The 23249-nt window shown below is 37.0% G+C and overlaps 1 protein-coding gene across 3 annotated transcripts in view; it reads left to right on the top strand.

Moving 5' to 3' along the window:
- The window catches only part of LOC137295367 (nuclear migration protein unc-83-like), a 134407-nt gene that overhangs the window by 86356 nt on the left and 24802 nt on the right, over positions 1–23249 (top strand). For all 3 annotated transcript variants that reach the window (XM_067826688.1, XM_067826690.1, XM_067826689.1), the window contains one exon: positions 19791–20021. In XM_067826688.1, coding sequence (XP_067682789.1) covers positions 19791–20021 — 231 coding nt within the window. The remainder of the gene's footprint in view (positions 1–19790; positions 20022–23249) is intronic.

Genomic DNA, 23249 nt, shown 5'->3' with positions numbered 1-23249 from the left:
CCTGCCATGATATTGCTGGTGTTCCCTGCCATGATATTGCTGGAATACTGCAAAAATCATACTCACTCACTCACTCACTATTGCAGAGAATATTGAAATATGGACACAGAGATTATTGGTGGGACAGAAGTGTTTATCCTTGACCTATAAAGCTAAAGATCCATTCTACCCACCTGTACTAATTTTAAGGGTCCAGTAGAGCAGTGAAACAAGTGTACTAGTACTTGAATTTTCAATGTGAACTTAAAACATCCACTGGATGTTTTTTCAAGAATGGGTTACAAAGAATATTATTGTGCATTATCATCAATATGTATTTCTAATCATCCATTCACTAGGCCGCAGTGGTGTAGATCGATGTTCATGCTGTTGATCACTGGATTGTCTGGTCCAGACTTAATCATTTACACACCACTGCCATATTGCTGAAATATTTGAGAGTGCTACATAAAACTAACTCACTCACTCTCACTTACTAACTGGACAGGCTTTTCTCTGTCACCTAAAGCCAAGGTGTTATCAGATCATGCCTTCACTATCATGAAATACTGCAGCGTCATGCTTCCGATTTATAATCAGTTTAACCTAGCTCCATCATGCTAGTTCTCCACCCACCCCTGCAAGCTCACAGTATTAAATATAACCTCCATTGGCTGTCACTGTCTGTCCCGTGTCCATACAGGCAAAGATACCTTCTACAGATATTAGTGAAATTAGGATTTGACCCACACATTACCTGGGCTATGCCTTCACTATTCGCAAAGTCACAATCTCTTTCATTTCTGTCTTAGTGTTTAATTTCATGATGGCCTAATTGTCAACACCTATCTGTAATTTTCCAGGTCTCTGTTGTAAAGCTGGGATGGATAACCCAGATACCCGGTAGTTAGTGACTTGGACCAAGGTACTCTGACCCATCATGATCATGTGACTGGACAATGTTACATTGTTACATTGTTACATTCTTTCATTGGTAAAAGGTTGTATTGTCTTTGAAGACATAACTACAGTCACTTGTTTTGAATATAATACATGGTTAAGATATTGAAAAACTCAAACTTTTAGTCTCAAAGCTGAAAACTATATTGCCCTTTCTTACAAATTTGATGTCAGAAAGGGTAGGGTAGGGTAATAGGGGTAGGATACCCAGGTAGAACATTTAGACTCAGCACAGCCCAATTCTGTATTTTCAAAATTTATCATTTCTAATAGCTTTTTCAATATATGAGTGAGATTATTCAAAGTGAAATGGAAAATGTCATTCAATGAATGCTTGGCTTACATACTTCTCTGAAAGTCATTTTATATTGTTTTTGAGCCACGACATGTGAATGTTTGAAGATAGCTGTATTTAAGAAGGCTCTGTTGGTTGGTATGTAAACTACACCAGAGGACAAAGAACCTTGATCACCGAATAATAGCCCTTTCACCTACATTCTTGGAACCTAATGAAGCTTGAAACATGCATCCAGCTCTGTGAGGCAACACACTCAAAACCAGTCAACTGTGGCCACTTGGAGTGACAACCTAATCTGCAGTATTTCTAACAGTACTGTGTTCTGTACAACTTCTTATCAATGTATTCTTGTGAGCATTGACTGTTGATGGACATTGATAATCTCCAAAGTATACAAAATATTAAGCCTCCTGACATGTTTATGGACCAACAAGCTCACTTTGGTGCATGCCATGGTCTCAGCCTTCAGTCTGTCCCCAGTGAGGAAATGAATGCTTGATTTATATCCCTGTAGATTTAAAATGGACCTCTCTCTGGTCAGGACAGAGAGCAGCTTGAGGTAATACCTTATTCAGTGTGACAAGAATAATGAACAACAGAGTAACCATCTGCTTTGATGTGGTGTTAATCAGAGGCTTTCAGTGCAAAGTGCAGTGTTCGTGTTAACGCAGAAACCTGTGTTTTTCATGCAAAAAAAATTATAGAAACACAAAAAATATTTGGCGTGCTTGTTTTGGACGCATAGGTACCTTAAAACAACATATAAAGAACCAATATATTTTGAAATGATTCACAATTGTAATGAAAATATTGTGCTGAAAAGATTTGGACTACACATTTACTATATTGTTTCTGCATGCACTCAAACAAAACCTACCGTGAACACTGGAAATGGGGTTGTTATGATTCACTCATGTGTACTCCATGAAACAAACTATCACTCCATGATTTCAGTCAATTGTTCATGATCACTAGAATTGAATATTCATTTATAATTTTAACAAATATTTTTACTTGAATTTGGGTGTTATCTGTCAAAGAAATATGTGAAAATGGAAATTATGAGCCAAATGGGACGATTGTCAACACTCTGTGCTCTCTTAGGGGAGTGAATTTAGTTCTATCCCACCTTCAATAATATTCCAGGAATATAATAGTGGGGACAGTAGAAATGTCTCTTCATGCATTGTACCCATGCGGGGAATAGAACTTGAGTCTTCGTGAAGAGCAAACGATTTAACCACTAGGCTACCTGATTGCCCAGTTTTTCTCTAGAGTGGATCCAACATGTAGGTTATTTTTAGAATAAATTATTGAAATACTTGTCCGAGATATATCTTTGATTGGCTTTGGTTGGTTTTACCAAAGCAATGTGTTTGCGTCAGCTGCGGAGTTTTCAGTGATTGAGTTGCATTGTGTAGGTTCCAGTGTCAAGCACCTGTTGCCATCCACCCTGTTTAGTCAGGGTGAGGCACGCAATGTTGAACAGTGTGTCAATATACAGTCATTTCTTCCACATCATTATTGCAAAACACCTGTCATTGCCATGGGTGACCTGTGAGACTGAGTGCAGCCATGTTTGGTCATCCTACAAACAGGGGAAACTGACATAGCCAAAAAAACAGGTATAAACGTACACAGGTGAATTATGATGTATGAAATGGTTCTTTTGTGTGGTTCAGTTTTCAGTTTTATAGGTGTGAATTTTGAATTTTGCTGTTTTCAGTCAAAACATCAATTTAGTGATTGTGAAGGAAAATACAAGAATAAGTACTTACAAAACTGGAGATCATAGACATTCCATTTAGTTACTGGAGAGCACAGGTGGCCTAGTTGTACAAGGTGCCACAATCTGTTGTGTTGTGTGCTATCACCCCGAGGCAAGCAAAAACCTTTAAGATTTTTGTGGGAATTCATTTTCCTTATGATTTCTAGGTTTCTGAGACCTATGCCACTTTGGGGTCTTTCCTTCCAATTCACTCACTAAAATTAATGATAGTTCAGGTAAAAGAAAAGGTTTGTACTGGAAAATAAAATCATTACAGAGTCTTGGGGGCATAGAAACTTCATTCAGTTAACAATGGACAAGAAAGCATCAAAATGAGATTTGATAAGTGGCAAATATTGTTTAGGCAAGAATTTATGGACATCAACGTTGTGTTCATCACAACAAAAAAGTTGACATCCATAAAATTCTTGTCTTTATGTTTATCCTTCTAAATGCCATTCAAAGACTCTAAATATTGGTTAGGATTACAAACTTAGTTCAAAATAATGCAGTGCTATTTGATAGAGATATTCAAATCAGGAGAGGCATGTTTTCTTTAAGAAGTTGTCTCCCTTGAATATACCTGTCCAGAGTCACTGAGTGCAGTGTGATTGATTAGTAAAGGTGATTAGCAGATTGCAATTAGAGGTAGATTCCCGTGACCTCAACTGACCAGTGACTGTACACAATGTGCAGCATTTCTCCTCACTGACCCTCGATCTATCATTAGTGTGGACTCCAATAATGATAGATGGATGGCTGAAGGTTATAAACAAAAGCAGGTTGAGGACATTCTGTTTGTAAACACGGCTTAGAGTATTGATTCACTGGTTTGACCTCAGGTGCTCTGGAGTGAAATCTCTCGAAGTCATGTACAGCACATTTTGACTCTACTTTTTCAGACAATGAACGATGCTGTAGAATATTTCAAGATGTGTTTGTTTGTTGTTTAAATTTTGTAATTGAGAAATCAGGAGAATCTGTTTATTCTGCTCTCAGATTTAACGTCATTGTTATTGATATGTAATTTTTTTTAGCATGTAACATAATGACCGATATTACAGTGTTTTTTGTTTTTAGTTTTGTGGAATTTGGAACTTGCAGTGTTTTCATGTTTTAAATCTTGTCTTTTGTTTTAAAATATAGTATGGAAAGTCTGTTATGGAACACTGCCTGGGGTATGTTTTATATTGGCAGTGGGAGAGAGTGTAAAAGATGTAGCATCTTTGTCCAGTTAGTTTCTTCTCTTTGCGGGATAATTTAATTCCTTGTTAGAAACATGGAGCCATTTTTATACCCTCCAGGATTCAGTAAGAATATTAAATCAGAATTATATTCAGAAATAAATTAATAATCTCCCATTGGTTTCTTAATTCAATATTTTATGTGTGAACACGCTATTTCTTCAATTGCTTCAATTCTGTGTTTGTTATTGACAATTGAGGACATGGTCAAAAAGTTGTGAACATTGTTTGATAGAGTATGAACACTAAATTACATCGGATGGAGAATATTCATTGTCTTGACCCAAGGCAATGTTGGAGGGAGGGTTTGTTCTTTGTGTGATTCTGTTAAAGGGTTGGTATTGGCTAATGAGATCGAGCCATAAATAGAACGTCTTTGGGCTGTTTTGTGAAAATTGCCCCAACTCAGCTGATAAAATTAGTTTGCATCGTGGCCTCTTGTGTGACAGTTTGCTGAAAATCAATAACCTCGCTCTGCTCCGTTGTGGCTTGTGACGGACAAGAGACGCTATCATACAGTCTGGCATAGTTCACCAGTCGCTGCACTGAGTGGGTCACGTCAGGCTCTGTGTCCACCCAGATTAGAACTGAGTTAAGGGTAAGATCTCCATGTGCTGCTATCAGTGAGGCCTATCTCCCAGCTTATCTTCAGTCTCTGTGTCTCTTGCTCTATGAACAATAGCCACGCTTCTCTCAGTCCTGGATGTGTCAAGCATTGTTATTGGCTGAAAGACAAATCAATATTTTCCAGCCACATTGAGGCGCGATACCTCATTCAGTGTGTCAGGAGATTATATGATAAGACTGGAATACCTATCTTGGATACTTACCCTTCTTTTATGTCCCTAAACCATCGACACATCAGCTTCATTATAAGGTAAGCGAAGCCGACATGGCCACCATGCACATTATAGCATTTATATCTCATCTGTAGTGGTCTTCTTGCCGTGCTGTCTGTATTCCGGGAGTGGGTTACAGCATCAGAGCAGGGACATGATGGAATGAGGTGTCTTTGCACTGATGTAATCCTTCCCTGTGGACCAACAATTGCCTGCCCCTTGCAGTACCTGGGGTCAGTCATGTCATTTGATGTCACCAGATACACTAGAGCCCGTTATTTGCAAATGATTGCTAGCCCGACAGTGTGTCCCTGCTGGTGCCGGACTGACAGAGGTTGGTAACTTGCACTCAGCTTCATGTCTCAAACTGTCACTCAGCGATTTAAGTGAGTTAATTTTTAAAGTTTTGTGGTGTTTTCTTGTCTGAGATTTATTACCTGAGTAATTGAAGTGTTTGATCTTTACATTTGACTTCTTTTGCTTGAGACTGAAGCTGGAAAGATAGAAGATAATATTTCAAATCCAAAATGAAGATGACAGTATAAGATTACTAATCATAATTCAAACAATATTTATTTTAATTTTTGAAAACTGTTAATGAGTAATCTATATTTTCTTGTTCATAAATAAAGATAATGATCTGAATTTATTTTTTCAGTTGGTAAACATCACAGCTAGAAATCATTGTAAATAGGTATTGTCATTTAGAGAAGTGTGTGTAGTTTTACACCTCTTTTAGCAATATTCCAGCAACGTCACGGTGGGGGACACCACAAATAGGCTTGACGTATTGCACCCATGTGGGGAATCAAACCTGAGTCTTTGGCATGACGAGCGAACACTGTAACAACAAGGCAACACCACCCTCCCTTTCATTTAAGGGGAACTAGTAGTAAACATTGAAAGCAGTAAAAGTATATGCCTAAGAATAATGTATGTGTTTGAAAACATATCCTCTAAGTAATACCTGCTGTATATTTATTACATGCACATAATACTAATGGGACATTTGGGACAGTCAGTCCACATTATTCACCTGGTGATGTAGGCGTGGAAATAATCTGGTTGATCGCACTACATGTCTGCACCTGGGAAATCCCGGTTCGTGGCCATCATTGAAGTACACATTGTCATGTTTGTATTCATAGTCAGCCAATTAGTGTGTTAATAGCCATACATGTAGGTACTTATCTTCTTTCTTCTCACGCATCTTGACAAGCAGTTCTGTCAGAAATTATATTTATTACGCTCCTCTTATTTATTGTTGGTGTGAATCAAATCTGTATTGTGTGAACCTTTTAAAAAAGATAGAGATAGCAAACGCATATATTTTTTTTTCAATTGTGTATATATATTTGATTCTACAAGAAATATGCTAACTATAAATCATTGCTGTAATATGCTGTTGCACGATTTTTGTGTATATGGCTTTCAGCAAGTTATTTTGTTTTTTGTTTGAAAGTTAAAAATTGTAATTATAACAGCTCTGGTAATAAATGTTATGAATCAAGGATTGTTGCAGATGGACACATTCATGCATATTCTTGAGAATGCTATTTTCATAACATCAGGGTAAAACATTAGGCATACAAATGTTTTTATCAAATCTTATAGAATCTTTTTACAACATCAAACTATTTACCATTAGTAAGAGGGACAACTGTTTAAAAATAACAATGACTGAACTCGTGAGTATCTATGCACATATATTAATGTCACATCCCACAAAAAAATATGCTTAAAATAAGACGTCACAAATAATATCCTGTTACAAGATTTGTACCTGTAACGTTGGTTGTTCTTCGTGCCGTATCATAAGGTTAAACAGGTAGGGGCTCAGTGTCCCTTATCTCCAAGCAGCTGACCTATATATGGCAACAAGCCAAGCCAGCCACAGACACAACTTGTGTTTTGCAGATGCATAAAAAAATGTCAGTTACGCCTTCACGAGTTTATTTATTGAGATATCTTACTCCACTCAGGTGAATGCATGGATAAGTTTGTCCATCGCTGTTGTTGATGAGGTGATTGTCGGTCAGTGAAGGTAGGGGATTAGGAATGTATCTGGTGACTTTCATAACATTTGGTTATGAATTTCAAATGATGTTGATCGCCATATTTGGTTGTGGGAGGGTTTTATTGTTCATGTATGACTTTGTAGGGTGCAAGGTGATGAGGTTCAGGAACTGTATGACTTAACTGAGGAAATATTTTCGAAATATCAAGAATGCATTTGTAAAAGCACTAAATGTTATATTTAAGATCTCAAATCACATCCTTAAGCATCATTCAGAATCACTGCAGGTGTAATGTGGCAGGGTTGGATATGTCTCCTAGCCAGGAGGAAGCACAATATTTGTTGCTCAGTATTTTAATCAGTTCCAAGTCTATTAAAACAGAAGCCAGTTCACTGTAATTAAAAGTCATAAACACGTGTGATCTTACTCAATACAACCATGAACAGCAACCCATGCTTGCCATTAATGGTAACTAAGCTTGTCGTAAGAGGAGACTTACGTGATCGGGTGGTCAGGCTCACTGATTTGGTTGACACATGTCATCAGTTCCTAGTTGTGCAGATCGATGCTTATGTTGTTGGTTACTGGATTGTCTGATCCAGACTCTATTATTTACAGACCGCCACCATATAACTGGAATATTGCTGAATGCGACGTAAAACTAAACTCACTCACTCACTCACTCACTCAATACAACCATGAAGCTTATACCATTGTCTTAGAATAACTATGTTATATCATTTTTTGTTCACAACTTTCAGAATAGGTTTTATGGACATTTGCTCTGGTTGTAAACTTTGGGACCAATAATACCAGGCTAACAATTAACTGTGACCTTCTGCTGCAATAACTTCCACATATTGTTATCCTTCTTTCTGTTGCAATGTTGGAAACTGACATCCATCCATTGCTAGTGCAGCACTATTAATGTCACAGCTTGTGGATAGTGGTCTAGTAGATTGTATGCTTGTTCATTTGATAGGAAGACCTGGCTTCTATCATCTAAATGTGGAGACAGTTCGTCATCATCAGAATATTTATTGATGATGTGTCCAATCCAGATTGGGGGAGCCATGTGATTAAACCATTTGCTTGTTCAAGCTGAAGACCCACGTTTGATTTCCCTCATGGGTATAATGTGTGAAGCCCATTTCTGGTGTCCACCTGATATTGCTGGAACGTTGCTAAATGTGGTGTTAAACTTAACTTACTCTAACCCCAGTTCAGTTATTAACTTATGAAAATTGAAAATTGTGCCATAAAACCACATTCACCTATGGCTGCCATCTTATATGAAGAGACCAGGCTTGATTGTGTCGTCAGCACCTGTGCGTTGATCACTAGATGGTACACTGCTATTCATTGTAAGACATGGAAGTATTGATTGCAACCTTTTTGTCTATGTCTGCAGGGTGGTCAGGCCATGTTCCCAGAGACTAAGAGGAAATAATGCATCTTTTCTTCCATTTACTTGTCTGTTTGTCATTGTTCTGTTAGAGAATGGGAAACCTGCAGTTCCTAATTTGTGATTGATTTTGTAGTCATGATTTATTATTTCTGAATCAATGTTGCTGCAATTGAGTATTTAACATTGAAAGTGGTGTGGAACCTTACAGTATTGTTCTTTCAGTCTTTGCTTGGACGGAAAAGCTGCATCATCAAAGTATGACAATGAAAAGTTAGAAGTTTTGAGTGATTTACCATGAAGAAACAATCAAGCTTGATGTGCAGCCAGTGAGAATCAACTCAGTACTCCTGTTTGAAAAGTAAACACCTGAAAAACTTATCCAAATGATAGCATGATATAATGAAATTTTATGGTTATAAATCACTTAGGTGGTAGAATGATTTATCACATCACATGCACAGGTGTATAATGTTATCTTCATGTCATTCTTCATAGCAGAATGTTACTCTGATGTAGAGTCATAGTGAAAGCTATTCAACACTGTTCTAACATAATGGTTGTGATCAGTGAACCTTTCTTACATTGAGGTGAAAATGAAAAAAAAAACCCACTGGGTTATGAAATTTTTATTACACTTGCTTGAGTGCCATGTTATGAATTAGGATTAATGTATTACCGTGTGTGAAGTAAAGGAATGAGGACGTTCATTTCATAAAATCATTGTAACACACAAGCTTGTAAAGTAATCTACATGAAGTGTTTAGGTGCAGAAAAAATAGTCTTTGAATTGAATCGATATGTGTTAGAACTTTTGGTAAATATGCAACCAAAATAGCCTCCAAGAAAATATTGTTCATTACAAATCAGATGTGATTTTCAGCTTCTCAATACAGGCCACAAATCTAAAGATTTAGTTGAATTTTCTGGAGATTTTGTGCTTTTGATTTTGTTGAAGTCGGCTAACATGTGTCATGATTTTGACCATGATGAATATTTCCAGAAGACCAGCGTAATATTGGGTATAACAGCTAGTTGTGAAATACCCTGTGCAATGGTACATAATGTCTAGTAACCTTAACACCTCATTGACTGAATCGATCTAAGGACATTTCATGAGTAGATATTACAAATGTGGCTTTGATGTTATTTGAGCCTGGTTATTGTAATTGTGTAAATTTTGAGGTAAACATTAGCTTCAGCTATTGTGCTTTTAACTGTTAGTTTGTGTCTTACTGTTAGTCTGCTATGACTGCCTCCTTTGTTAAGATGTCAACATTCACCTTAAGGTCATCAAGAAATTACACACACAGCAAACATACTTACTCAGTCATTATAAGCATTTATATCCTGTCCATGTTGTTTCCTTTATTGTTTGTTGTTAAAGGTGCATTACGAAAGACACCATTAGACATTGATCACAGTCACATTAACACTGTATTTGTACCACTGCAAACAGTAAGCCCTTCAGAAGCAGTTAAGAACTATGGACATACTTATATTTCAGGTATGTGGTATCTTTATTGTTAAACACTTTGTATTGCCGTCTTTATGGTGCTTATGACCAAGGACTTGGCAACATATTTTGAAGGTTTACTTTGACGAGATAATAGCTAGATACTTGATACGAGTGTATATTCACCACAGGGAATGAAAGTAGAGGATTATGTGAGCGATGTTTGGTGAAAGTGATTGGTTCCATGCGAACTGGTCATTCCCAGGGGCACATTCCTGTCACACACAATGACTCGCTGAGAGAAATATTCCCCAGTTCATCAAATCTCTATGTCTAAGGGAATCACATATGGCACTAATGCTTTAAAGAAGCATCCAGTCTTGTGTGTAGCAGATAATGATACTGTTGTCAGATGGCTTTCATTGTGGGCTGATCCAGGTCAATGAAGGTTCTGACATTTTAACATGGTGTGCGTAAGGACAAAAATTGACATCTAGTCACAAAAATATGACAATATTTTATTCATATTACCATATGAAAAAAACAGTATGTCAGTAACTCTTTTCAGAAGCTGTAGTAATTTAGACTTGACAACGTACAGACTTGTAGACTTGGATGAGCTATGTTGTATTTGTTTCAAGGTCTGTGTGAGACACTGTAATGAACTGTTTTGTGAATTTTGAAATGCAACATCTGTGCTATGCTTATCATGGAATTATATCCTCAACAACAGTGTTGTTGATCTGGATGTTTGTTAGAGTTTTATTGTATATTCGGTTCTCCTAAAGAAAACTGAGGAGAAAATCATGTAGCGGCAGGTGTCCTTGGTTTCAGTAGACATTTTCAAGAATGTTTTCCAGTTTCAGATGAACAAACTTTATTGCATGTGCAGCAGTATGCTTGTATCAGGCGAAAGAAAGGCGAAACATTTCATCCATTAACTTGCTCAGATGTTCTTAACTATCAGCTGCCATTATTCTTTGAACTAAGTGCAAGGGATTTGACAGTGGATTCTGATTGGTCAGTAGTAACACATTGAAGGGAGATAACATGTAATATCTACTTGTTAGGGATGTTCTTAAACTCCATAGCTTTGGGAATATGACATCTGTTTATATTCGTTTGTCATCACAACGTTCTTTCATTAGATTGGATAGTTGATAGATAATGATTAATTGACAGAACATTGGACAACACCTCTGTAAATTAGGCTTCTGGAAATTGGATGGATGTTTCCTATTTCTAATTATTTTTGCAGCTTGTTCAAAGACTTCATCATAATGCTTTTAATGTATTGCTTGTTAAATCTTTGGTGCTCTTACTCACTGCCCTGTTCAGTATTAACTGGAAAACAACATGGTCCATCACTTCTGTATTGATCATCAACTGTATAGATCATCAATGTTTCATGATCATATTTAACAGTTTCTTGTGACCAGTGACAGAGAATGTTCGTGTCCTGCAGAGTGGAGTGTTTGATGTCAGTAATAAATTATGTATACCTGTACTGTCTAGTGATCTGGTCAAAGTCAAAAGTGCTCTTACACTTAGTCTGGCAAGGCTTTTCACTTCATAAGACTGGTCACACAACTGTTCATTATTCATGTAAATGACCGTGTCTATGTAACTGTGAACCAGTGCAACCTTGTAATGGATGATCTGGTTACACTTGCTATGGCAGATGGAAGGTGATTGACATTATGAAATCATAAGACGTACTGAATATAATGCTTAAGGCACTTCATGAGTTAATGACATGAAATCAGACCTTAGAAAAGTTTTTGTTGTTCAAGATTGCAAACTGTATTTATTCTGAAATGTTTTTGCATGTCCTTATCATGTGATTAGATGACATTTGGTTTCATTTGAAAAATTTAGACCAAAAACCACTTACTTTTCATTTTTCTGTTGTTATTGAATGCTTTATTATACAAAATGAATATTACTATGGAAAATGAGCAAATCAATCACTGGTTGTAAGTCGACAATATTCGATAACTAGTGAGGATGAGAATACAATAAAAATGTACAGCCCCCATAAAATCTATTCTCTTTAACCTAGGCATCTTTCACCCTATTGCAGTTCAATTTCACTGAATTATTGATTGTGTTGGAACTCAGCAAACATCTGGGATGCTGGAGCCATTAATATTGAAATAATGTCCAGTTGCCATGCTGGCAGATTGATTTCTCCATTGCACAATCCTGTAGCATGGAAAGTCGATATACAGTTCTTAAAAATCACCCCATCTTCAGAAATAGCTCCATCTGGTTCAGAAACTCTGATACTTCTTTGTTCCCCATGACAAGTTTCATGAGATTTATCAAAGTTTTGTCAAGAATATTGATTTTATTGTGCATATTATCTATTATTCTTTGAGGTATGTAACACATTTCTCCATTCATGCCACAGATTAAATAGAAAGCAGTTTGTTATATTGTTACAGAGTCGGAAAGATGTTAAAAGTTGCAGCTTTATCTCAAAATTGACTTTTCTCTAAATCTGTTTATCCTATTTTAAGGTATAGTTTTAACATTAAGATACTGAGTCATCTATTTAGGCATAACTGATGCAGTTGAATTGCATGGGTATCAGGGGACACAATGGGTGTAGGTGATGGATATCAGTGTTCCAATACACAGTGCTGAATGGAGAATAACCCTTCATAAGCACTTGGGGTTTTTTGTTCCTTGCCATGAATATAGACATGTCCAGATTATTTGGTATAACAGCGATATGTCCAGGTAATATTAATATATCACAGGTATATTCAGGTGATATGACTATATCACAGGTATATCCCGGTTATATGTAATTTTTTCAGTACAATCAAGTTAAATAGGTACATTGCATGTATATCCAGGTGATATTAGTATATTATGGCTATATGTTGTGATAATATGCTAGTGGTCTGTGCTTGTAGCATGTATAACCAACTTAAACAGGTGTATTCTTGGTAGATCCAATTTGATATGGATCCGTTATTTCGGACTGGGGTTTAAGCCAACGGCCAGTTTCACTCACTTACCAGCCAAGGCATTAATGTCACAGGTGTTCATATTTTTATTCTTTAACCTGCACTTCATGGCTTCTTCTGCACCCAGTTAATTGTTTCTCTGGGGAACTGTTATGCTTGTATTATTTGTTGTTCATTTACAAGCAAACAAATGGTGTTGCGACCCAGAACATTTCCAAACTCACAGTTTGTGTGTCGGAGTGTTAAATACCGTCAGTGCACAGATTCATGACTTGACTTAGGTATCTGGTGCAGGAAAACTTTTCCAAATTTAACATTGAGGATTAGGTCCCCTTGTGCAAGGCAGAATATTTAAAGCCCTAGACAATGATGGATAAGCCCATATGCTTGGCAAACCCATAAATCCTTGGGTCGTGAAGAGTAATAATCCAAACCACAGTACTGTGTCCTTTTAACACCTGTATTATCACAGCATGAAATTCTCTAGCTGCTTGTCCATGCTGCTGCACAAATGAGCAGTTGTAAGCCACTAGCACATTTCTCCTGCCGCCAGTAATCCTAGTTCTTCAATTGACAGCCTTAACTTGGGATCAGGGAGATTTCCTAAGTGAACGAAAACTGGCTATTGTTGTAGAAGGGATGGATCTCTGTATTTGTTTTGAAGGAATGTCTTGTGCAATGATTGTTTGTTATTTGTTCTTCATAATTTGGGTTCAGTTTTAGCTTGGTCAGGAGAATAGTATCTTTGTGCCACTTCCTTTAGCATTTCATCTGACATTTGCTTTGGATTCTTTCCAGATAATGCGATCTTCTAATTAATTGAAAAGAAGATCTGGAAGAATGCATAGGTTTAATGTTATTGAGAATATTGATTGGCAGTATGTAGCAGAAGCTGACTTGCAACATTTGTGTGGCTCTTGTGTCCTTTGACACCCATGTAAGATATCTGAAGTGTGTTGACCATGAGATGTGGAATCAATCATTGACATGTATTAGTTGTGGCTGTTTTGTCGTTAGAAGGTAAAATTTCATTTGGAACATCTGTCAGCTCAAGGTGATTTAACCAGTAAGGTATGGAAGTATGAAAGTATCATTCCTATGGTGGTGACATTCGTGCCACTGCTTCATTCATACTAGATTTCCTCACAGTCCCTGAACCACACTATTTTTCCGACTGCCTAGCCCACCCTGCAGTGCTGAAGCCCTGTGTGAAGCAAGTCTAGATTTCCACAGGTTCCTGAATCTCTTACCTCACCTTTCTATATAAATGGCTTTGTTTGTTGCCATCTAATTAAATATATTCAGGGACTATGCATTAGTCTACAACAGGACATGTGTACAGTGGACAAGTAGCCGTATATGACAACGTATCTACCAAACACATCAGATGGTCAGTAGACAAATCTGTAAGGTAAATGCCAGTTTATGTGAAATAAATCAAAGCAGGTGTATTACAGTCTTGTTTTCTAAACCTTTTTGGTGTTTATTGCATTTCTGGCTTGACAGATATATTAATCAATTTACCATGTCATGTAAATTTTATGAAATCAAATGTTTGGTGTACATGGACATAGTAAACTATACAGAGAAGATTTGTGTAGAATACTAAATCTGTTTTAAACAAGTGAATTAGATAGGATTTGCAGAGCCTATGAAAACCATACTTCATCCGAATGCTATTTTAATGTAAATATAAAACGTACATGAGTCAGGAAAAAAGTGATGTTTGAGAGGAAAATTCCTTGATCAATAGATAACCCATTTGAACGTGTGCAAGCTCTCACGTATTTCTTGATAACAGCCATGATAACAGATACGTTTGGCCATGATAACTGCATCACGTATTACAAGACATAAGTTAAGTATTCCAGGTAGATGAGTACACACTTGTCATGTCATTGTCTTGTCAGATGTATGGGGAGAACAAGTTACAGGTGAATTACGTGAATAGTCACATGTAGCAGGTGTGTTTGGGTCTCTCTGTTGTGCACTTTGACTACAGATTAATTTGATCCTCATTCCTGAATGCACGTAACAGGTAGCGTGGCTGAGTGTTTTGTTTGTGGTGGGTGTTACCTGAGCAGTCTTGCTGTCACTCTGTACTTCATTGTTGGAACAAGTAGACTGTAAGTGTTTCACACTGGAGTTGTGTTCTCTATATTTGAAAACTTATTTAATTTTCCTTCATGTCTTTTGTAATATGGTTTGTAAGTTAATGTCATTAACTACCTTGTTATTGAGTGTGCGAGAGAGTTTAATTTTACTCCACACTCAGCAATATTCCAGCTAAATGGCAGTGGTCTAGACCAGACAAGCCAGTGATCAACGGCATGAGCATTGATCTGTGCGTTTAAGTGAGCGAGCCTGACCACCTGATCCCATTAGTCACCTCTTACAAGTATGGGCAACTGAAGATCAATTCGAACCCAGATCTCCACAGCTAACTTTGTTATTGATTGAAGGTTTCTTGTTTAAATTATTGTTGTTTGTTGTTTAAATCCGCAATGTTCCAGCTATTTCTTGTTTAAGAGCTTACAATTTAAACTGTCTTCAACGTAGTATATATGATGTTACAGGTACATGTGTGTAATGCACTTAGACTTTGAAGTAAATGGTGATTGATTGAGAGATTGTTCCTTTAGCATCTTTTTTTTTATCTTTTCTTGTCTTTTCTTTTTTTGTGTTTGTGTGGTGAGGAAGGAGCTGTCTGGTAAAGAAAAGACCCAGGTTCAGTCCTGGACATTGAGGAGATACACATACTGTGTTGGAAAATCAGAGGTATATCACAAAATTATAATAGCTGTAAATTTGATTTAAAACCGAACACGTAGCGTGAGGTTTTAGATACAAATTTTAGAGCTATTATGATTTTGTGATATACTTCTGATTTTCCACTTTAATATGTTTATCTCCTTTCTACCATAACTGTGTTATTCAGATTTAAAACAAATACCTAAAGTGTTGGAAAAAATCAGTGGCATATAACATGATTATATACCTCTGAATGACTTTGATTAACCAATCACAATCCAGTATTTACTGAAGTCATGGTAGATTTGTGGTTTTTAGGCTGTTCATAAAGTATTTTGAAACCTAGCTCAGGTTAAGATTGTAAATTTACAAGAAATTAATATCGTTCCTTTGTAGGCATTATCATTTATGATTTAGGATAAAAAAATTTGTTATCTAGTACCAACTGGTTGAAAACTTTGTCCCAAATTGCTGCAGGAACTTTACTCCTGTATAATGCTGATGGTGGTATATTGGATTTCATTGATTTTGCATGATAGCATCTTTAATCAGGCATTGTCATGTAACTAACATGGAGCACAGGATTAATCCATGCTCCTGGCTATCTGTGGGAGTGTACTTCTAGATTACATTGGATTAACTAGATTTTGTTATGTCATATGTGTTCAGACTTAGGGAATTATTATGTTATAAACAAAGCCTGAGTCTTTCTGTACAGTAGTAATACAGACATTAGTTCTCGAGGTTGTCTTTCATTACAAACTGTTCAACAAAGGGAATCAGAACTAATCGAAATATGTAAGGAAAACCAAGAAAACATAACTGGGTTTGTTTGCAGTGATCAGAAGTTGTTCGAGTGTTTAGTCAAAACAGGTTCTGCTGATAAACTACGGTGATCAAATCCGACCCAAGTTTTAATTGATTGGAGGACAGTGATTTTTCAAATCTCTCTATGGACACTGGTTTTGTAATGATTCAGTTAGTGTCTCTTCCTTGATTAGATTCTATGGCTCCCACCGACTATTTCCTGTCTCAGTCCCTCTCCCTCTTCCCTGTATTTCTGATGCTTTGTGCCTGGACTCCATCACACTCCAAAGACTTTCTGTCTCTTTGTCATGCTATCTGGTTCTTATCTCAGTCACACTAGCTGTTCCCTGTCTTGATCACATGCTTTGTTCCCTGTGTCAACCACATGCACTGTTCATGTCTTTGCCAGGTACAACTATTTTCATTTTTCATATTTTCGTTTTTAACTCACCCACACTGTCTTGGTCATGTCATACAGTCTTGTGCATTTTTTTATGCTCACAGTCTGTGTGAACTTTAGAACCTGTCGTGAAATCCCAATTGAGTAAGTCGATGATTGATTTGGTAAGTTGATTATTTAGAGCCTGCACCATATAGCTGGAATGCAATTAAGAGCAGCATTAAATGACAAACAAACAAATCTTATGACATTTCCAAACTAACTGTGTCTGAAATGATAGCTAACATACCAACAATAAAGAGTACTGAAATCAAACAATGTTATTTTTAGAGTTACATTAATGTTATCCCAAAAGATCACGTTATCATGAGGTATGAGAGATCACAAGATATATTATGCATATGTTTCAACACCAAGGCGGAAGAAGATTGGGCTTTAAAATGCAAATGACCTGTAAGCCACCTGCTTGTGTCACCTAGAAAATCCCAATAGTAGCAGCACAGTGATTTGTCATGTGTATGAACCACACAGTGCAGTGCAGAACCTGTCTATATGAGAGTCCCATCTGTCACAGGTAAGCTTCCTGGCTACCCACGCGTGTCAGTACAGGAATTATATAATCATACATTATATCTCAACATGGAAAGTTTATCATGGATAGTGTTGTGGCTTGTTGAGCGTCAAGTGTCATGCATCAAGGTCAAGTGATGCTTCCTGTAGGGAGGCAATCTCTCGTAACAAGTTAGGATGTTTATGGTGCTTGTCCTGCAGGAGTATTACCAATACAAGAGTCATCTTTACATCACGAAGTAGCTTAGGATAGTGGGGATGCTTTGGAATCATGTTGATTTTTAAAGGTAGAATCTCCAATTTTCTTGCCTTTGTGCATTCATATATTTGTAGTTGTCTCATATATCAGCATGTTCCTAGGTATGTCCATTCAACCATAGGTACACTGTATTTTTGTGAGTTTTTTAGATGAAACATTTGTTGGACTTAGTAGTATCTTCACATGTGGACCAGGAAGAACAAGAAAACAAATATGGTCGTGTTTTGTTAACCTGTCAGTACTTAAATTGTAGTCAGTATTATGGTTGTATGTTGTTAAATATTTATGCTGTAAGATACTTTGTGGATTATGTCCATAGCTTTGAGTGAGTGTATATAAGATTAAAATAGTTTCCATCGAGAACAAGTAATTTCAGGCATCTGACAGATACATGTCACAGGTGTTTTGACACCGGTTGAGGAAAGTAGTTCTTCGAAACTATACATTCATAGATACATGCAACAATGTTAACATTTGTAACAGTTCTGGATGTCAGATTAGCATCAAGGTGACAAGGTCAAGGTCGTTATCCAGGTGTGAGGATTCTTGTATGTTTTTAGTCAAGTCGTGACATATTTCTCTAAAACTTCTACATCTGGTATGGTTTACATCTGTAGTAAGTGAACGTGCCAAAGTGAACTGATCAATAACTATTGATAGTTTAGGTATTTCCCTCTTTCTGAAGGCATATTTAACAATGGGATTCCACTATCAGAGAACATTGATTACATTCAAGAACCTTGAGAGTGAACCCAGGAACCTGCCTGTCCTAACACAGACCTCTCGTCTATGTGTGACCACCAAGGGAGTCCACTAGGCCGTTACAATGTGCAAATATTTACTGGTCATGATTTTCGAAGCGTTGTCCTCAGTTTTGTGTGTGCCATGCCATACCGGAGGCCAATGTTGACGAGTATTCTTTATTGATTTGAAGAGAAGAATCGAGGACTACTAACATAGTTATTGCCCCCGTGAAGATTGAGAGGGATTTACACCTTAATATTAACAATTTGGTTTCATTGGATACAAAGTTTGGCACAGAAGATGTTGTATATCTCAGATGGCGGGGTGTTGGTTGAGGACTTTGTGTCATAGGACTTACGTAGATGCAGAATGGATTCTACACCTTCTGTTTTCTTGGTATGCATAGTTGTATAGGTATGTTAATATAGGCAAACATGCCAAGCAGAAGACAGTTGGAATGTATATTAGTAACTGTTTGCAGACGTGACAAATGCCTGTTGCAATCAAGGCAGATTGGAGGGTTTTACATGATTGAAAATCTTAGAGAGTTGGTTGAGAATTCTTATGTTGTAATATAAGTATTTGTTAACAAAGTGAGAAGCTCGGATCAAACAAAATTATGAAGGGATCTGTATTAGATTTATGGGACTTCTTTGAAGAGTTGATACTGCTGAAGCATTGTTTGTAAGGGCATTGTGGCTATTGTCATTCTTTGATGATTCTTCTTGACAAAACATTCATGGTTGTTTTCAACATTTCAACATGCTGTGGCCAGCATGATATGTATTACAAGTTTAAATTTTATCAATTGTAAAATGTTATCTTTATCACTATTTAAGCATAAGTTTCAGATAAATGGATTGACACATTTATTGATTCTATTTTCAGCATGTCATTCTTGGTTTTTATCTCAAGAAAAGTGAATACTGAAATGTTCCTTCATTGATTTTTCATTTTTATATGAACGAGGGGTCATGATTGGCTAAATTATTCAAGGTGTCACAATTTTCTGTGCACAGTTATGTCCCTTGGGTATGCCGTAAACCTACTGACTAGGTTAAAATCCTGATTTTCGCTCATTGTTTATACCTTTGTTAGTGCTAACCAGTGATTGTGGGTTTCACCAAGTGTAAAACATGCAAGTGGTGCATCTTTTCAGGCTCTGCTGTGCATGGAGCTGACAAGCTGTGATGTGACTCGAATACTGTTGAAGATGGTTTTTAAACTCATCTCACTCACTATGATAGAGTGCAGAGCGTACTATACGGCAGTTTAAAATTGTGAATTATTTGATTAAATGATTGTTTGTTTCAGGTTCTGCAACGGGACATCGAGTCACAGTCGAAGGTGGTGTCAGCGGTGGTCAAGCTGAGTCAGCGTATAAACAATGACGAGAGCTTCAATGGTGACATTGACACAGATGACGACCACTGCACCCCCATCTCCTCGCGCACTGCAACAGGTCTGGAGCGCCGCTGGCATGGTGTGTGGCTGCAGTCGCTAGAGTGGCAGTGTCGGCTGGAGGAGGAACTAAACAATCCAAAGGTAAAACTCAACTTTCACTACACACCAGGGGTGGTAGATTAGCCTTATGGTTAGTGTCCTCTCGTCACGCTAAAGACCCAGGTTCGATTCCCCACAATAGTGCAATGTGTAAAGCCCATTTGTAGTCTCCCCAACTGTGATATTGCTGGAATATTGCTAAAAGCGACGTAAAACCATACTCATTCGCCACTACACATCAGCTAAGTACCTTCATGGGTCAGGTGTTCACCCAGCTTGAATGATAGGGTTTGATCCCCTCTATTAACCACATATAACAATTACATGTATATCATCATATGCCCGCTGAATCATGGCAGAAGCCGTCAGAGATGCTGGTCAGGACATTTACCTGTTTACTAGAAACTCTCCTGGGATGAATAGTGTGCTGACAAACCTACAAACATAAGCAGGAATAAACTCCATTAAAACAAGATTGTAGGTATCAGGCATAATAAGATTTGCAATTCTGCACAGCTAATGTGGCTTCTAGGGCAACTTTGACCATTCTTTGTTGTGTCGTCCTTCCTGGCACATACCATTAAATGGAGTTTCCTCAAACTCTCTTCTTTCTATTTGGATTTAACAAAAATCAACAAACCGTTTTGAAGCAAGCAATTTTGAAATTAATCAAATTTATACTGAGAATAAAAAGTTAAGCGCCAGCCTATTTCAGAACTAAGATGTGAAGCTGTGGAAATGTTAGGCTGAACTAATTGGAAAGGCTAATCCACATTTAGAGAAGGTTCATCTGGTAACTGATTTAAGGACGTCATAATTATTTGTATTAACAATCAAAGGAAATATTGTTACAGTTATGATGACACTATTTTTTAAATCAAAATAACTTTTCCTGCAGTGCTTATACCAGACTGTTAAATTTAGGTTTCACTTGTCAAAAGTGACAATCGTGTGACCATGTAACAGTCATTTCTCATTTTCACATTTCAAAAGAAGGTAACCTTTTTGAGGAAAACAAAATGCATGTTTTCCAAAAGCACATGTATCCTGTTGAAAGTAAAAGATAATTTCCATTATGGCTGCATTTTTAAGCTAAAAGTACCAAACCAAATTATAATAGCTTGTTTTTTCTGAAAGATTTCATATGTGTCAACCTATATTTTTACAAAATATACAGAGTGGCCCATAACTTTTTATTTATACATGATGAGATCCCAAGGAGTAAAGGTAAAGAGAATCATCATTGGGTCGGATCAGAGTTTAACAGTTCTGACTATGTATGACAAAGGTTACCTATTTAAAGCAACCCACGACAAAATAGAACATGATATGTCTGTGCAGTCTTGTCAACAAAGGATATGTGAAGTACTCCTGTTAAGCTGAAAAGTAATTACAGTTAATTGTTCAATGGATGAATTATTTACGGCAGTTCAGTGTATCAGTAGTTAATGAAGCCTATCAAACTGCTGTCTCACCAAACATGGCCCCCTGATTTGGTTTATTTGCTTGCTGCAAATTTTATGAGCCAAACTTTTTATTGCAATCTCAGGAAGCAGATACTATGCTGTGTCTCATTAAGTGCAAATGACTTAAAGTTAGTCAGAAATGCTCAAATAACCAAATATTTTATGTAGATAATCTGTATTTCAGATTTGTCATATATTGACATGGTTCAGATGTGTTTAGACGCGTGAAGGTCCCAGGTTAGAATAGGCCTTGAGCAACCCATGCTTGCTCGTCGCAAGAGGCGACTAACAGGATCAGAGGGTCAGGCTCTCTGACTTGATTAACACATGTCTTTGGTTCCCAATTGCGCAGATCGATGCTCATGTTGTTGGTCACTGGATTGTCTGGTCCAGACTCGTTTATTTACAGACCGCCTCCATGTGGCTGGATTATTGCTAAGTGTGGTATAAAACTAAACTCACTCACTCACTCATTCACTCAGATGTGTTTAATTTCCAAATGGATAGCTTTTACTAGTAAATCAGTTCCGTTTTGATGTAATTTTTCAAGGATGGTGTTCCTGTTTTTATGCCCGTTGTTTACCCTATTCAAAGCAGCCTGTCAGTAAATACAAATTACGATCCAAATGAACCTGGAAACAACAAACAATTTCTCAAATCAAGGTACTCTATATTTTAGTTGGATTCCTGTTTTTATTCTCTCAGAGGCAGACCATATGTGTTGTGTGGTTTATCATGTGACATGGATCCCTACCCATGCTATCAACCAATTTATTTTTTTTCATTTGTGAAGGTTTGATTAACTGCCTGCCTTCACTTTAGAGGTTTGTTCTTGTGGTGTGCCCTGTAAATCTTAAGGAACCCAAATGTGGTCTTGTCAGTATCTGTATGCTTTGTTTCATATGATTTGATAAAATGATAGTTTGGTAATGTACAATAACCATGTTGTATTCACGTAATATACATTTTTTCATGTCCTTGCAACAGCCAGTGGCTTCTGTTCCTACAGAAGTGTGTGTAGCTGCATTGAAATGTCAACATAAAGTAGGAGAAGTTCAATAATCGTAATCTTGTTTTTCTATAAAGTATGTGGATATTTTTCATTACAGTTAAAAAATATTTTCAACAGGCACAATTTCAAGTTTAAATTCGAAATCATCAGCGTCACATTGAGTGGTTGCTCTTCCTTTTTCTCCCCTTCATTACCGGGCATGAAAAGCTATAGCCATGCATGTCAAAAAGAAAAATCACCTGATCTGATTTAAGTGAAAAATACACATCCGTCTAAAAATGTTGAATTTGCTTGTTGTTTCGCAAACACTGGATCGTGCCATCACAACAGCAAGTTGTGCAAAGCAGGTATATTTTGACTTCTGAACCAAAGAGTTAGGATGGGTCTAAAGCAAATCGTTTTGTGGATTTTAGGCTGAGAGGAATTAACCAAGAAAACAGACACCAAGGTGGCAAATGTCGGCACAATCTGCTAATAAACAGTGGAACCATTGTTGATTTCTCAAATTCATTTGTACAGACAGATTATACTGATTGAATTCGGTAGCTGAGATTTTGGCAGCCATTTGTATTGTCCAAAATAAGGGTTATGATTACTCAGATGCTACAAAGTAGGAATGAAAAATCCTGTAAATGCAGAACAGAATTTAGTGACAGCATGTCTACGCATCAGTGTGTTAAGTATCTTCATTTGTATTATTTATAGCAAATGTTACAGCTATCCATTGAATTTGTGTTGAACATAGAATATCTGATCCGTTCACCACAAGAAAATATTTTTGTGAGAAATTTG

This window comes from Haliotis asinina, chromosome 8 (genome assembly GCF_037392515.1).
Source record: "Haliotis asinina isolate JCU_RB_2024 chromosome 8, JCU_Hal_asi_v2, whole genome shotgun sequence".
In the NCBI taxonomy this organism is placed as follows: Eukaryota; Metazoa; Mollusca; class Gastropoda; order Lepetellida; family Haliotidae; genus Haliotis; species Haliotis asinina.
The sequence above is the reverse complement of the archived record's forward strand: the minus strand, read 5'-3'. Positions and strand labels throughout refer to the sequence as shown.